General features: G+C 49.0%; 1 protein-coding gene across 3 annotated transcripts in view; it reads right to left on the reverse strand.

Moving 5' to 3' along the window:
- Positions 1-13,454, reverse strand: part of SMG5 (SMG5 nonsense mediated mRNA decay factor) — a 29,238-nt gene that overhangs the window by 6,154 nt on the left and 9,630 nt on the right. For 2 of the 3 annotated variants that reach the window (XM_074164429.1, XM_074164426.1), the window contains exons 5-13: positions 10,752-10,841; positions 9,391-9,480; positions 7,768-7,846; positions 7,047-7,172; positions 6,525-6,593; positions 4,385-4,593; positions 4,117-4,254; positions 2,230-2,931; positions 201-370 (exon numbers count right to left, since the gene is read on the reverse strand). In XM_074164429.1, the coding sequence (XP_074020530.1) occupies positions 201-370; positions 2,230-2,931; positions 4,117-4,254; positions 4,385-4,593; positions 6,525-6,593; positions 7,047-7,172; positions 7,768-7,846; positions 9,391-9,480; positions 10,752-10,841 (1,673 nt within the window). The remainder of the gene's footprint in view (positions 1-200; positions 371-2,229; positions 2,932-4,116; positions 4,255-4,384; positions 4,594-6,524; positions 6,594-7,046; positions 7,173-7,767; positions 7,847-9,390; positions 9,481-10,751; positions 10,842-13,454) is intronic. The other variant, XM_074164427.1, reaches the window with a different exon arrangement.

Genomic DNA, 13,454 nt, shown 5'->3' on the forward strand with positions numbered 1-13,454 from the left:
TCTTTCACAGACCTCAGAACGCTTTATGAAGAGCAGATTTCCCTACACTTCTTGGGTCAAGATTATCCTAATTTAGCTGGTGTGATATTTAATATCACCTTCTGGCCAGGGCTGGGACAGAAGCTTCAATGTGCCCTGAGCAGCCCAGCCCAGGGGAACAGAACAGACACCCTGGACCCGACACCAAGCAGAGTTCCCACCTGAGCACACATGATGATGAGGTCCGTATTTGTCCTCAGCCAGTCCAGGAACACCTTGACAGTGAGCAGCAGCCCTTCGTTGGTCACGATCTCCAGCTTCTCTTGAAGGGATCGCTCATTCCTGCAGGATTTGTTACTTGAAATGCTTTCCTCGGAGTCAGACACATCATCTGGAAGAGGAAGGGAAAAGCAGGATGGGAGGCATTAAACCCCTTGAGCAGCCAAGCCCTACTGGAATGAGAACAGCGCTGGGTTGGCAAGAGTCGAGCTGAATTTCTCCGGTGCCTCCACACACCCTCGCAAAACCAGTTCCCTGTCCCTGCTGCTGATAAGAGCGTATCACTGTTGCATTTTCTTCTTTGGGAGAAGATTGCTAAAAATTTCCCTGTGAAAGTCTGACACACACCTTAACCCCTGCAGCAGCCCCTGAGGCGCTCACTAACGGAGCCGGGGAGGGGGGGGAGCACCACATGCGGCACAAGGACCAGATTGTTCACAGCAGAGAACAGAGCCAGCGGTCCCTGTTCAGGTCAACGTGCACCGATCTTCGGGCTACGCAAGAGAAGTAAACGACAGGGCTATTTTACGAGCCAGGGTGCAGGTGATTTTAAATATTGAATATGCTTTGCCATCTTGTAGTTCTACAGACCTGAGGATCTCAAAGCCTGAGGATTTCAAAGCCAATGAAACTGCACTCGAGCTACCTGAGTGACCCGAGGTGAAGGTAGCAGCAAGCTGGGAATCAACGACGCGTTTTGCTACAGTCCCTTACTTTAATTGCACAGTCATTTCTGCCTATTAGCACAGCAATTATCATTCAATAAGCCCTCAGAATCAAAAGGGAGGAAGTAATTTATTCAGAAACCATCCTTGATAGAGTGTTAAAACCATTAAATAGCTCGAGTTTTGAAACAGCACAGCTGAGGCAAGGAGAGCTCAGAGCTAAAAAGCACATGGATTAATTCATTCAACCTGGCTCATCCAACCTCTCATTTTCTACAGCTATAAAGGTATCGTGCCCACACTATTCAAGTATGTTCCTGGAGCTGAAACATCTGGGTAATCCATTGAAGGAAAACGTTCAACAGACCAAAAATCATTTGTTTCTTCCTTTACCCCGATCTCTTTCAAGTGGCTACGAAGCAATGCCGGGAGCCAGTAAACATTAACATGATCTAATACTCCCCCTTCAAACCCTGGCGCAGGCAAAGCCCGAATCCTGCCAGTGCTGCAGGCCCACGGAATTTGGCAGCAGGATGTAAAAATGTTTCCTTGCTCCAGGGAAGCTGGGAGGAATGACAAACAAGACCGAACAGGCCCATGTGGTTTTATCTGAAATACAAACAACTCCCTGTAGTGCATCACATCTCCCTTTCAAGCTGATTTTTCCCAGAACATTACTCAGCTGTGGAAGTTGTGCAGAGACATCGCAGCTCCACCTGCTGTGCAGCCGAGGGCTGGTTCGGCCCCAAGCGCTCAGCGAGGCAGTATTCAGAGAGTCACGGAAAGAGGTCCCCCCAACTCCTCTCGCACGCACCTAGATCACATCTCACAAGTTGTGATCCTCTGAGTTTTGCAGACTTGACAATCTGATATCTCATGGAGAGCGTCCTGGATGGCATCTGCACCACCCATCACTAGGACGTGTCTGATTACAGAGATTTCACATGGGGAAAAGGAAGATAATCCAAATTTTTAATACCTACTGGAATTATCCTCTGTATTATCAGAGCTGCTCAGCATTTAGCCTGTTGAGCAGGACAGGAGATAACCCTGGCTAGCTGCAGGCGTTCCCTTTGCTCAGCACACGTATTCCTGGATGTCAGGCAATAAGAGTAAAGCTCCTCCTCCAGGAAACACCCAACCCAAGATCTACCCAGTACCTGGGCAACCTGCTCCTCCAAACCTGGCCGAAGGAGAAATTGCACCATGACGAGAGGTGGATTTTAGCAAAGAGAGCACTACAGCTTGCAGTTTTCTACGCAGAACTGCAACAATAAATGTTTTGAACGAGGTCACCGATCCTTACCCTGATCTGCCAAGCCAGGCTTCTCCAGATCTCCATTGACACATGGCTTGTTTTCTAGTCCATCCTTCAAGACGGGTGGGTCACTGTTTGGTTTGAGAAGGATGTTGCTGAAAGTGGGAGCCAAGCGGAAGCAGCGTTTGGTCTGGAACAGCTGGGTGGACATGGCCTGGAGATTACTGGCGATGCTGGCGTCATTAGTGCTCAGGGAAGCTGGGCCATTGACCGCGGGATCCGGAGCCTCAGTTTTAGAGCTGTTTGGGCTCTTGGAGTCCCCAAGCCCGTTGCCATCCACACAGTTTTTTAAGGCCTCTTTGGGCCCACTTTTGCCTCGGCCGCTCCCCTCCTCACCCGGCTCATCCTCCATGTCCTCCAAATCAGACCGAGATTCTTGGCTGTTCATGTCAGAGTCCGTCTCCACATCAAAAGCAGCTTCTGCTTCCTCATCACTCTTCTCTGAGCCACTTTCTGAGCCATCGCTGCCCTTTATGGAGCCCTGGCTGGAGTCAGAGTCAAAGCCCTCACTCAGGTCACTCTCATCCACCTTCTGGGGGTGGCGGCGGCGACGCAAACAGGAAAGGCGGGAGTATTTCTTGCTTTTCTTGCAGTCGTTCTTCCGTTGTTCCTCACTGGGCTGATGGTTGGCCAAGTCAGCTTCAGCTTCCTTCTCGATCGAGTTCAAGGGCTCCCGCGGCTCCTGGTCATCTGCCGGCATTTAAAACAAGACCACAAATTAACAAAGTCCCAACGTGTCACAGGAGCTGCTTTCCAGCCCTAATCCTGGGGAACCAGCATTGAAAACTTCAGCCATCACTTCCATCAGTGTCTTCAACCAGAGAACAAGCAATGGTAACCCTGGAAGGACTCACTTTCCAAAATACTTTCTGGTCTAGTGGGGGGTGCCCAGGGCAGGGGGGTGGAACTGGAGGATCTTTAAGGTCCCTTCCAAGTCAAACCATTCTACAGTTCCATGATTCTGTGACAAAAGGAGCCTAGAAAGACTTGGGAAGCCTGGATTCCTCCCGCCCAAGCTGTGCTGCTCTGTTATTAGGCAGCCTCAGTGCCGAACGCTGTTAGATCAGCATAAAATACACAGTTGAATCTTAAATCTTTTCCCCAGCTTCCTACAGCCTGAGAGCCAAGCAACGCACCGAGCAGGACGAGGGCATGTGCGGGTTGGTTTGATTAAACCACCCACTCCCCCTTGGAAGCAGGCTGAGCTGACCCAACCCCTTCCTCGACCAACACGCCCACAGCCCTTCCAGCAGCACCATCACCGACAGCTTCAAAACCCATCCACTGGCGCTTTTGACCAGGAAACCCCTGGTCTTGCCTTCTGTGAAGTATCACAAATCAATTGTTTGCAGGGGAAAGATTCAGCAGTTTTATTCTTTGCTCAACAGGATCCCCCCCAGAAATTAAAGATGCATTTTTGTCTGCGCAGAGGTGAGGTGCTGAGCAGGACCTGCCTCCCTGAGACTCTGCTCTGCCCAGGTGTTTCACCCGAGATCACCTCCTCAGTGGAGGAGAAGAGAGTCCGGTAAATAACAGCAAATAGAGACAGAAAACAAGGAGCACAGATTGGGGTAAACAGATGATGAATGAGCTGCCAAGAGATACAGGAAGCTAATTCCTTACAACAAGGAAAGCAACATTTTCATCCTTCGATGATTCCGATACTCATAGAGAGCATTTAAGTGGAGACTGTCTCAGCAGATTACCCATCTTTGGGGATTTCAGCCCAGAAATCAAAGATCAAGATGTCTCTAATTAGCACCACTCAGGCACTACACTACAAAACCCCTGTCCAGGAGATTTAGGGAAGACAAGTACCAGCCAGCCCTAAGGGCAGGCACCTGGGGAGACGCAGCTTATACTGCCCTCTCTTACCTGTGCCATCGCTCTGAAAGGCTGGGACTGGATTCTCCCCTTCCTCCAGCTCTGCCTGGAGGCGAATATTGACGTGATTTATCAGGTGAGAGAAGAGGGCGAGCGTGAAGGCAATAGCTGCGCTGTACTGCTTTGAACCTGCAACAAGAGCGTAATGAGGTGAGGGAGACTGACCACTAGCCCAAAACACGAATGCCAATTAAGACATCTTCAGCCTAACTGGACTGCAGAATGTTAATTACTGAATTCTGAGTAAAGCACTGGTTACCTGCCCTCTTGAGGCTGTGAACACTCATAAGGCAGATGATCACCATGCGAAAGATGAGGAGATCAGGAAGGAAGGAGTAGCCACTCTCATACTCTTCTTCATCTTCACTAGTCGAGCTCAGGTTAGGAGGAGAGGGCAGGTAGAACAAGCACAGGTTGAAATCCTCCAGTACAGACTGGCAGAGAGATGTCAGCTCAGAGTCCAGAGAACTTAACAAGAGGAACAAATAAACAAGAATTATTATTCAAGACTCAAGCTCCTGGCAGTGTCTGCGTGGAAACTGAACCAAACCCGGCAGCTGGGCTATTCCTTAGCACCACACAGGATGAAGCACCAGGGAATATACTGCAGGCAACAACATCTTCAGGAAGCAAGGGAGATGAATCACATTATGTTTCCCTCTCCAAAGCTGCTAAACTAAAGACAAACGATAATGAGAGCACCTCCCTGCAGAGATGGGTCACCCAAAAATACACGAGTTCTTCCCTGGGAGCTCAGGCAGCAGCCACTAAAATACACAGGGCACCTCAATGCTAACAGCAGCAGTTCCGGATCCGCTGCTCAGTTAAAGGATGACATTGCAGCGCACGAACTGGGGACTCAACTTCTCCTCCTCCACTGGCTCTAACTTGCAGACCTGTAAGAATATTCTAAAATCCTCTGTAGCTGTTGGCTCCCTCAAAGGAAGCACCCGCGGTATTCAGTATAACGGGCCACGGGAGTCTCCTGGTTACAAAATAAACCCGTCTGCAAAACACCCAGCAAATCCTTTTCAGGGGGCAATGTGCTTGGGAAACTGAAGTAATTTCCAATTTTCTTCCATGCTAAATATGTGTTAAGCAGATATTAAATGAGCCTTGAAGTTCCACTCTGGCACAAGTCAATATTGGAAAGCTAATCCCATACTGGGCTGCATTAGCAAAGGCACAGGATCCGAAACTTTTTGCTGCCTTTAGCATTCTCCACAGGAAAATAATTATCCCTCTCTATTTGGCACTGGTGAGATGGCATCTGGAGTACCGCGTCCAGTCTGAGGGTGCCCAGTACAAAACAACCCAAGGAAACAGGAAGACACTGACAAATTGGACTGTCCAGGGGAACAGAGAATGTGGTGTATGAGAAGAGGCAAAGAGCATCGAGTTTGTTCAGCCTGAAAGAGAGAAGGCTTGGGGGGTATAATCTTCTGTTTTCAGATGCCAAACAGGTGGCTACAGAAAACTGAGGAAGACTCTTTTCAAAGGTGCTCAGCAAAAAGAAGGGAAGCAATGGGGACAGGCTGAAGAAAAGGAAAATGAGACTAGATGCAAGGAAAAAAAAAAATCCACAGTGAAGGTGGTCAGATACTGGAAGGGGGACCAGAGAGGCGCAGAATCTCTGTCCTTAAATCCATCCAAAACTCAGCTGGATGAGGCTTGGAGCAACCTCATCTGACCTCACATTTGAATCTACCTTCACAGTGGACCCTACTTTGGGGGAGGACTGGACCCCCAGAAGGTCCCTTCCAACCTAAACTATCCCATGATGAGTTTAACTGTAGCCTGTGACAAGCCCTTTAAAACACCTGCTCTGTTTGAAGGAGCATGAGGTTAATTTACAACCACCTGAAAACCTCCCAGCAGAGACAGAGAAAAGCCAAGGAAAAAAAAAAAAAAGCAATCAAAACCCAAATCACCCAGCTGTGCAAAGCGTGCCCAGGTTACGCTGTTTATGCTGTTTCTTTGAATGAGGTATTTGGTTACACATTTCCAAACGCAATGCGCAGCCCCGCACACGTACAGACAGCGACTCTTCGCATTCCCATCGGCCCAAACCCAGCGCTTGCCAGGAAAAAGCATTTGATGAGTGAACAAGGCAAGGAAACACCGAAGGCATAGTACGGTACGGCACGGGGGCTCAGGAATTCCTTCACTCAGCTACTGGCTTGATTCAGCCAGAGCTGCAAAGTAGTTAACCCTTTGGTATTTCAGCCTCCCTTGGAAGACAGTTGTCTTCGCTCTCCCTGCAAGGTTAGAAGACTGAAGTCTTGGAGCTTTTGGCAGAAAGCCCCAGCACCGTCATCCTGCAGGGAACAGTCTCTTCCAATTCTGAATTCTGCCACTGTCGAGTTACCAACTGAAGACAGAATCTGCCAGAACCTTACCTGCTCTTTGGCTGCAAAAGACTCTGCAGGTACATGAAGCTCACCAGCAACCTCTTAATGTCTTTGCCTCTAAAAAGATTTGAGAAGAAAACACCATAAAGCAGGTACCTCGTCACAGGGAGGGACTAGACTAACAGAGCTCTATTAATAGGTAAAGCGGGTCCCAATTGAAAACTACATTCTGGTGAAACTGGAGAAAAAACACAGCTTATACACTTCTAACTTCCACCAATATGCCTCAACCCTCATGAACAGTCACCAGCTCCAGGGGAGAGTGAGAAGATCTCTCACCTCAAACTCCACACCCAGCCAGCATTTAGCTTTTCTCCTGAAATTATGACCCAAGCGATCAAGAATGGGATCTAGATTGGGGTTCTCAAAGTTCTGGGAAGAGCAACTGCCTCGAATTAGCCATCCACCAGCTCCCACTTCCCAGAAAGACACCACCTCAACCCAGAGGGTGACACTGGTGGCACTGCAAGCCCCCAGCCCGCACCCCTCTCCTTTGCTGTTCCCTCTCACCGTTTCTTGCTCGGAGACAACTTCCTGGTCTCGCATTTCTTCAGCTGGTGATACATTTTGGCTGCTTTGTCGTACAGCCGCTTCAGGTTCCCGTAGGCACCTTCGAAGGACACTTCAGACTGGATACTGAGATACCAAAACAGAACACATCAAAAGTTACTCTGCCTCAAGGTTGCTCACATTTTATGGCTTTAATTCATAAGAAGGTTACTCAGGTGTCCAAGCACGAAGATAGGTGCTGAGTGCTTTTGTTTGAACATGCTGGGCTACGTAACCCCCACTGCTGTCTGCAAACCCTACTTCAGGCTGTTCCACAGCTCCACCTGCAACGTTCACACACCTTTTCAGATACGTGCCTTAGGGCCATGTTGAGATAACTGAATTCCACCCATCCCACTGTGTGGGGAGCCTCACTCAGCACCTCCGCTCCCCTTCACACCTGGCTCCAGCACAGGCAGAGGGTCTCAGATCAAACCCTGCCCTCCAAGTGCAGCCCTGAACAGGTATTTTAGCGACCAGCACGATGGTTTGGTTTGACAAGGCTCCTTCTTAATACCAGTCCTGCTCAAGGGTGAAATAAACCCATCTCTCTTCCCCCTCCCCTGAACCTCATCTGCTGAAAACAGTCACGAGTCCAAAGTAAAGGAGAAAAAATCTGGCACCAGCAGCCACAATGCTCTGGTTCTCTGTCTGGGAAGCCGAGATGCCCACCGACACTCACCAGCGCAAGTAGCAGTAGGTGGCTTCCACGTTGTAGTACTTGCTCCCTGCCAACGTCCCCAGCTGGTTAAAGGGCATCCCTGTGATGAGGGAGGGACAACACCGTTAACTCACACTCCAATGGCCCTGCTGGAAAGATCCTTCCCCTCTCACTACGTTCCCATGCAGGAGGGAAGTCAGGAGACACAAACTGTAGTAAAGCTGCAGAACCAAGTCTGGGCTACTCCATCCTCTCATCACCCAGGGTTTTTTTTCTGTTTTATAGGGCTTTTAGATCCTCCCCACCTTCCTGCCAGTTATCTACATAAGAAAGCAGAGCAAACAATGCGCCTCCTCTGTATGAATAATGCCCCAGCCTCAACGCTCTATTTCTCCTGACATAGATGTCATCTTATCAGCATCTAAGAGCTCTGTCCCAGCTCACTGTGGTACATAATTTTTTTGTTGTTTATTGGTGTTTGGGATCAGCCTGTCACATAACTCACTGAGAGCTCTGCAAAGACAGTACAGAGAAAACACTTTTTATGATAAGAGAGGCCCTCAACTCTCACCACAACGTGTTCTCATAAGGCAGTCACTTCTGAAGGAGATAGGAGCACGTGAGATTTTTTTTTTTTGCAGGGGTAAAAAGAGGGAGATGACCAGTAATGCTCCGCTTCTGGCAACAGACAGCTGGATCTTCCCTTAGCCAGACGAGCATGACGTTACCACATCCATGGAAGCCTGAGCTGTTCTGAGGTTATCAGATGGGTGAGTTGAGGTCACTGGCAAAGGGCATCAATGCTTTAACTCCTCTCTTTGGCTTGGCAGCAAGAGGGATTCTCAAAGAAGGAAGTACTTTTGACCAGCGGATAAAACCACTCCTCTCTTAGCAGCAGGATAAAAATCTAATGCCCTGGGTTGAGGGACACAGGACTAACTTTTCTTCTAATGCTGGGGAAAACTGCACTTTTAGAAGACTCTAGTGCCTGAATTCATTAAAATATTTACTTTATAGCCCGCCAAGCTCTGTGGGATTCAAGGTCTTAGTGTTTTCGAGCCTTGCCAGGTGCAGGGAGATGAGGAGAAGCAAGGCCTGAGCACTTGACCCAGGCTGGCCTACAGGGTTAGTTCATACCATGAACGTCACATTCAATATAAACTACAAAAGTTTGCTGCGTAGTTCTCTCTCCCTTGACGGAGGTGGCCCAGACAACTCCTTGCCCTGGTGCCGGACGCCTGAGTCCTTCCCTTCCTCGCGAAGCCACAGCTCTCGCAGTGTCCCACACTGGCTGTCCCTGCAGGGAGTGCACAGCTTCCTACTCATATAATTGGCTGAGTATAATTCTTGTATATCTTATATCAGTATCGGGATTAATACTAGTTCTTTGGTATTATTGTTAATTATTTAGTCTTATTCTAGTAAATCTATTTATATTTCAACCTTCGTGTTTCTTTGTGTTCCCTGATTCCCCTTTCCGGGTGGGAAGGGCTCATCGGGTGATTTAATAATTGTCTAAACAACAATAAATTGTTATGGGTTTTCTCAAACCGTAACACCCAACCAGCGCAGCGTCACACAGGATTGTTTTTAGGTTGTGGCAACGTGATTGTAACAACTAAAAATTCACAGTAACTCACTCACCAATTTGTGGGGCAACAGAAAGGGCTTGATAGTAAAACCGCTCAGCCAGCAGCTCCGTGTCCACACCTGCCAGCTCGTTCTGATAGCGAGCTGAAAGAAAACCACACATCCCCCATCAGAAACCAGAAGGCAGAGTCTTCTCTTCCCTTCTGCAGCGAAGCACAGCTTCCCCACAGATTGAAAATACCACAAAACTAGAAATACTGGCCAAGTCAACAAATCCATCAAAGAACTGCTCTTGGCAAAACACAGGAACGCAGAGGGTTTGCCAGGCCCGTTTGAAGTGCTTTAACCGCGCTGTTCCGCACAGCACAGCCCCCGGGACGTCGGGCAGAGGGGATACCCCTCAACACTCGTGGCAGCATGCGAGCAGAAGGAAGACATTCTTCTGCCCCAAGCGTTAAGCGCCGATTCATTTATCCTGGAAATAACTCAGAGTTGTGCTCCATTTTCCAGCACCTCAAACAGACTATATCCTACTACAGAGTGTGAAATATAAAGCACATCAGCTGACACATATATACAAATACCTGGCTGTGGCCAGACTGCACTTTACTAATTTATTATAATTATTTTTTTGGACAACAGTAGGCATTTTGGAAACCTCAGGTGAAAGCATTGTGAGGAGGTGAGCACACTTCTCTCCCACCAGTCAGGTAAGTCATTTTTACTACCCCCGTAAGACATTTAATTTACAATGCCATTTTTAGGCTGATTCATGCACAGCGATAAAATGCCAAACAGCTTTCAAGAGCTCGAAGGCTGCTGCGTGTCAAGCACATTTCCCCGCGCCACACTTCAAATAGCTGCTTTTCACACAATTACATGTTTTCTCGCTGCCTTCACTCCCACATGTTCACAATCGAGCAAGAAGCTGACACACCACACGCTTCAGGAGGTCGTGACTGTGGGATAGACACGTCTGCTATAAAAAGGACGACACGCAGCCAGACACAGTGACAAAGAACCTAGGGCTTTGTCCCAGGGGTCTGACCACTCTGGATTGATTCAAATATTGCTTAACAAATCTGACGTGCGCTCACACTTGTGCTGGTGGCAGTGGCTCCGTAAGGCAACCTTAGAGCAAATCTCAACTGAGAAATCAGCCCACTGAGTTTCCTTCACACTGCCCAGACAACGTAAATAAAAGCAAAAGCTTCAGTTCTTACGCAGCCACGGACACAGCTGGTTATCAACAGCAAACTCCTCAGCTACTTGCCCAAAACCAAAATCAAATGGGTCAGAGGGAAACCACTGTCCGCACGTCACTGCGGCTGGTGACTAACGATGGACTCAGCACCGTGCAGGCACCATCTTTTCAATGCATTAAGGGTTGCCCTGAAAGACGACGCTGTCCTTACCGAGATCTCCCAGATACACCAGACATCTGTGACACGCCATCTGTGCCCACTCCATCTCCTTCTCCGAGGCAGACACAGGTTTCTTGCAGCCTACACGGGAAATATGAAATCACAGACAGCGCCGGGTGCTGGACAGACACAGGAGCAGCCTCCGAAACACCCAACATTTCACCGGATGAAAACAAAGAGCACGTGGTCAGACCACACTGTTGGTTGCCATCTGTGGCATCTTATAGACCAGCACTGATTTGCTCTTGTTGTCAAAATGTGGAAAATAAACATAGAGGAGACGTGTAGACACTGATGCTCACCCACTCACAGAATCACAGAATGCTATGGGGTTGGAAGCGACCTCTGGAGATCATCTAGTCCAACCCCCTGCCAGAGCAGGTCCACCCAGAGCAGGTCCCACAGGAACGTGTCCAGGCGGGGTTTGAACAGATGGAGACTCCACCACCTCTCTGGGCAGCCTCTTCCAGGGCTCTGCCACCCTCACAGGAAAGAAGTTCCTCCTCATGCTGAGATGGAACTTCTTATGTTCCAGTTTGTGCCCATTTGCCCTTGTCCTGTCCCTGGGCACCACTGAAAAAAAGACTGACCCCATCCTCCTGACACCCACCCTTGAAGCATTTCTAGGCGTTGATCAGATCCCCCCTCAGTCTTCTCTTTTTCCAGACTAAAAAGCCCCAAGTCCCTCAGCCTTTCCTCCTAAGAGAGATGTTCTAGTCCCCTCATCATCTCTGTAGCAGAGGGGTCCCTGCTCAGTTCCCCACTGATGAGGAGCAGCGTGTGTCACCTCAGCACTAAGTCCCTGAAATGATGTCACTCAGACTTTGTCTACAAGGAATGCCACCGAGAGCTGGCTCCATTTGCGCTCAGATGAGGGGACAAAGGCCAATTCCTGTCTACACGCCATGTGATCGTGTTAACACAGCATCGAGCAGAGGCTAATAAGGCCTGTTGAGAGGCCGATTCGTTCACGTGGCTAATGAGACCTTCGGACGGGAGCCAGCACAAAGCCCCGGGAGCCAGAACAAAGTCTGAGCACACTCACACCTGGCAGCAGCGCAGGAGCCCTCCCCAACATCGAAGATGGAAACAAACTCATTGTCTCAAAGACTGAGATGTAGATTTAGGGCTGGCCAACCAAAAAGGGAGGAAGAGAAGTAAAACAAGGCAAAAATGAGGACAGTAAACACGCGCTGTAGACAGGGCGGCTGCTCTCAGTTCAGAAGAACTGTCTCTGTCCAGAAGAGGGCAACCAAGCTAGAGAAAGGGCTGGAAGGAATGTCCCATGAGGACATTCCTTGTCCCAGAGCCTGGCTGATGACTTTGGGCTTGTCTAGTCTGGAGCAAAGGAGGCTGAGGGGCGACCTCTCTGCAACTTCCTGGGGAGGAGAGGGGGAGAGGGATGCACTGAGCTCTTCTCCCTGGGATCCAGCGATAGGATGCATGGGAACGGTTCAGAGCTGTGTCAAGGGAGGTTCAGACTGTCCACAAGGAAGCATTTCTTTACCGAGAGGGTGGTCAAACCCTGAAACAGGCTTCCTGGAGAGGCAGTCTATGCCCCAAGCCTGTCAGCATTTAAGAGGCATTTGGCCAATGCCCTTAATAACAAGCTTTAACTTTTGGTCAGCCCTGAAGTGGTCAGGCAGTTGGTCTGGATGATTGTTGTAGGTCCCTTCCAACTGAAATATTCTATTCTATTCTACGCTGAACTTACAAAAGAAGGGAAAAAAAAAAAAAAAAAAAGGCAGTTCAGGCAGTGGAAAGTGTCGAAAGCACCAGAGGAAGGCTGCAGCCAGCTGACCTGAACTAACCTAAGCCACCAAACATGACTCAGCTCCTGGGAGGGGCTGCCGCTGGCAAGACCCTGCTTCCCCTCTCCCCACCAGCACCTTCCCCAGGGCCAGCGGGGCCATGGCACTGCCAGAGACCAGGAGGACACGGCCGCTGTTCTGCTTCCTCTCCAGAGGGCATTTACTGCCCCCGGGCAGACCAGGACCGTTCAGTCTTCCTTTTACCAAGGACTCCCAGCTTCTGGAGGAGAAAATTCCCTCAAGCACAAATCCCAAAGGAAGGTTTTTAAGCCCCATCCAGCTCCTGTCTGAGCTGCTTCCCTCCCGCGCTTAGTTTAAAAGCCTCCAGATTTCACTTCACTCTAAAGTGACCAGTGAGGCATAGTTCTCACTTATAACAGGCATTGTATCAGTTGCATTATACAAATACCGGCCTTCAAATCCGTGCCCACGTACGCTACTGGACCCATCCTCGCTTTCTTTTTCACTTTGAATCCTCCTGCTCCCATTTATACAACCATCAAGTTGTGTCCACCCTAATTTGTAGTTCTACGGGATTCTTACACATCCATCTTTTCCAGATACGAAAGGTTGTATCTCTATAATCCAGTTATGTACTCATCTGCTGCATCCTTTTAATTAAAGAGTCTGAACACATTAGGAAACCTGAATAAGGGGTGTCTTCCAAATGCAATCACGCACCACAGGGTACAAACCCATCTGGGATGCGCATTTTGAGAATTTATTAATTCTGCAGCACTGAGCCACATTTCTCAAAGCAACAGTTGCCAGGGACATCTGCCTCTAAATGACATTTCAAAGCCAATCATGATACAATCATCTCCCAGCACTAAGAATAGGATACCAGCAACTAAAACGCTCTATTGCTAAAGACATGCTAACT

The sequence above is a fragment of the Numenius arquata genome, chromosome 27, assembly GCF_964106895.1.
Source record: "Numenius arquata chromosome 27, bNumArq3.hap1.1, whole genome shotgun sequence".
Lineage (NCBI taxonomy): Eukaryota > Metazoa > Chordata > Aves > Charadriiformes > Scolopacidae > Numenius > Numenius arquata.